Source organism: Chaetura pelagica, unplaced genomic scaffold (assembly GCF_000747805.2).
Source record: "Chaetura pelagica isolate M959 unplaced genomic scaffold, ChaPel_1.0 scaffold1829, whole genome shotgun sequence".
In the NCBI taxonomy this organism is placed as follows: Eukaryota; Metazoa; Chordata; class Aves; order Apodiformes; family Apodidae; genus Chaetura; species Chaetura pelagica.
The window spans coordinates 12810-13080 of record NW_009954450.1 but is presented as its reverse complement, the minus strand read 5'-3'; the positions used below and the strand labels follow the sequence as shown (position 1 = coordinate 13080).

At 59.4% G+C, this 271-nt stretch overlaps 1 protein-coding gene across 1 annotated transcript in view; it reads left to right on the top strand.

Annotated features, from left to right (window-relative positions):
* Positions 1–271, top strand: part of LOC104394855 (histone-lysine N-methyltransferase 2D-like) — a gene marked incomplete at its 3' end in the record, with an annotated part of 16428 nt that overhangs the window by 3351 nt on the left and 12806 nt on the right. Inside the window, exon 4 of the mRNA XM_010004493.1 lies at positions 122–245. Coding sequence (XP_010002795.1) covers positions 122–245 — 124 coding nt within the window. The remainder of the gene's footprint in view (positions 1–121; positions 246–271) is intronic.

Below are 271 nucleotides of genomic sequence, written 5' to 3'. Positions count from 1 at the left end.
GTCCAACAGCGTCTTCCCAGACACAGGTAGGGGCTGTGGGTGGCTGCCTTTTGTTTTTTTGGAGGGGGGTTCTTTTGAGTGGGGGGGCACAGGACTGAGGGTCCCCTGGATCTCTTGCCAGACCTGGACAAGTTTGCAGCTGAGGACATCATGGACCCCATTGCTAAGGCCAAGATGGTGGCACTGAAGGGCATCAAGAAGGTGATGGCCCAGGGCAGCATTGGGGTGGCCCCAGGCATGAACAGGTGAGGGGGACAGGGGGACAGTGGGG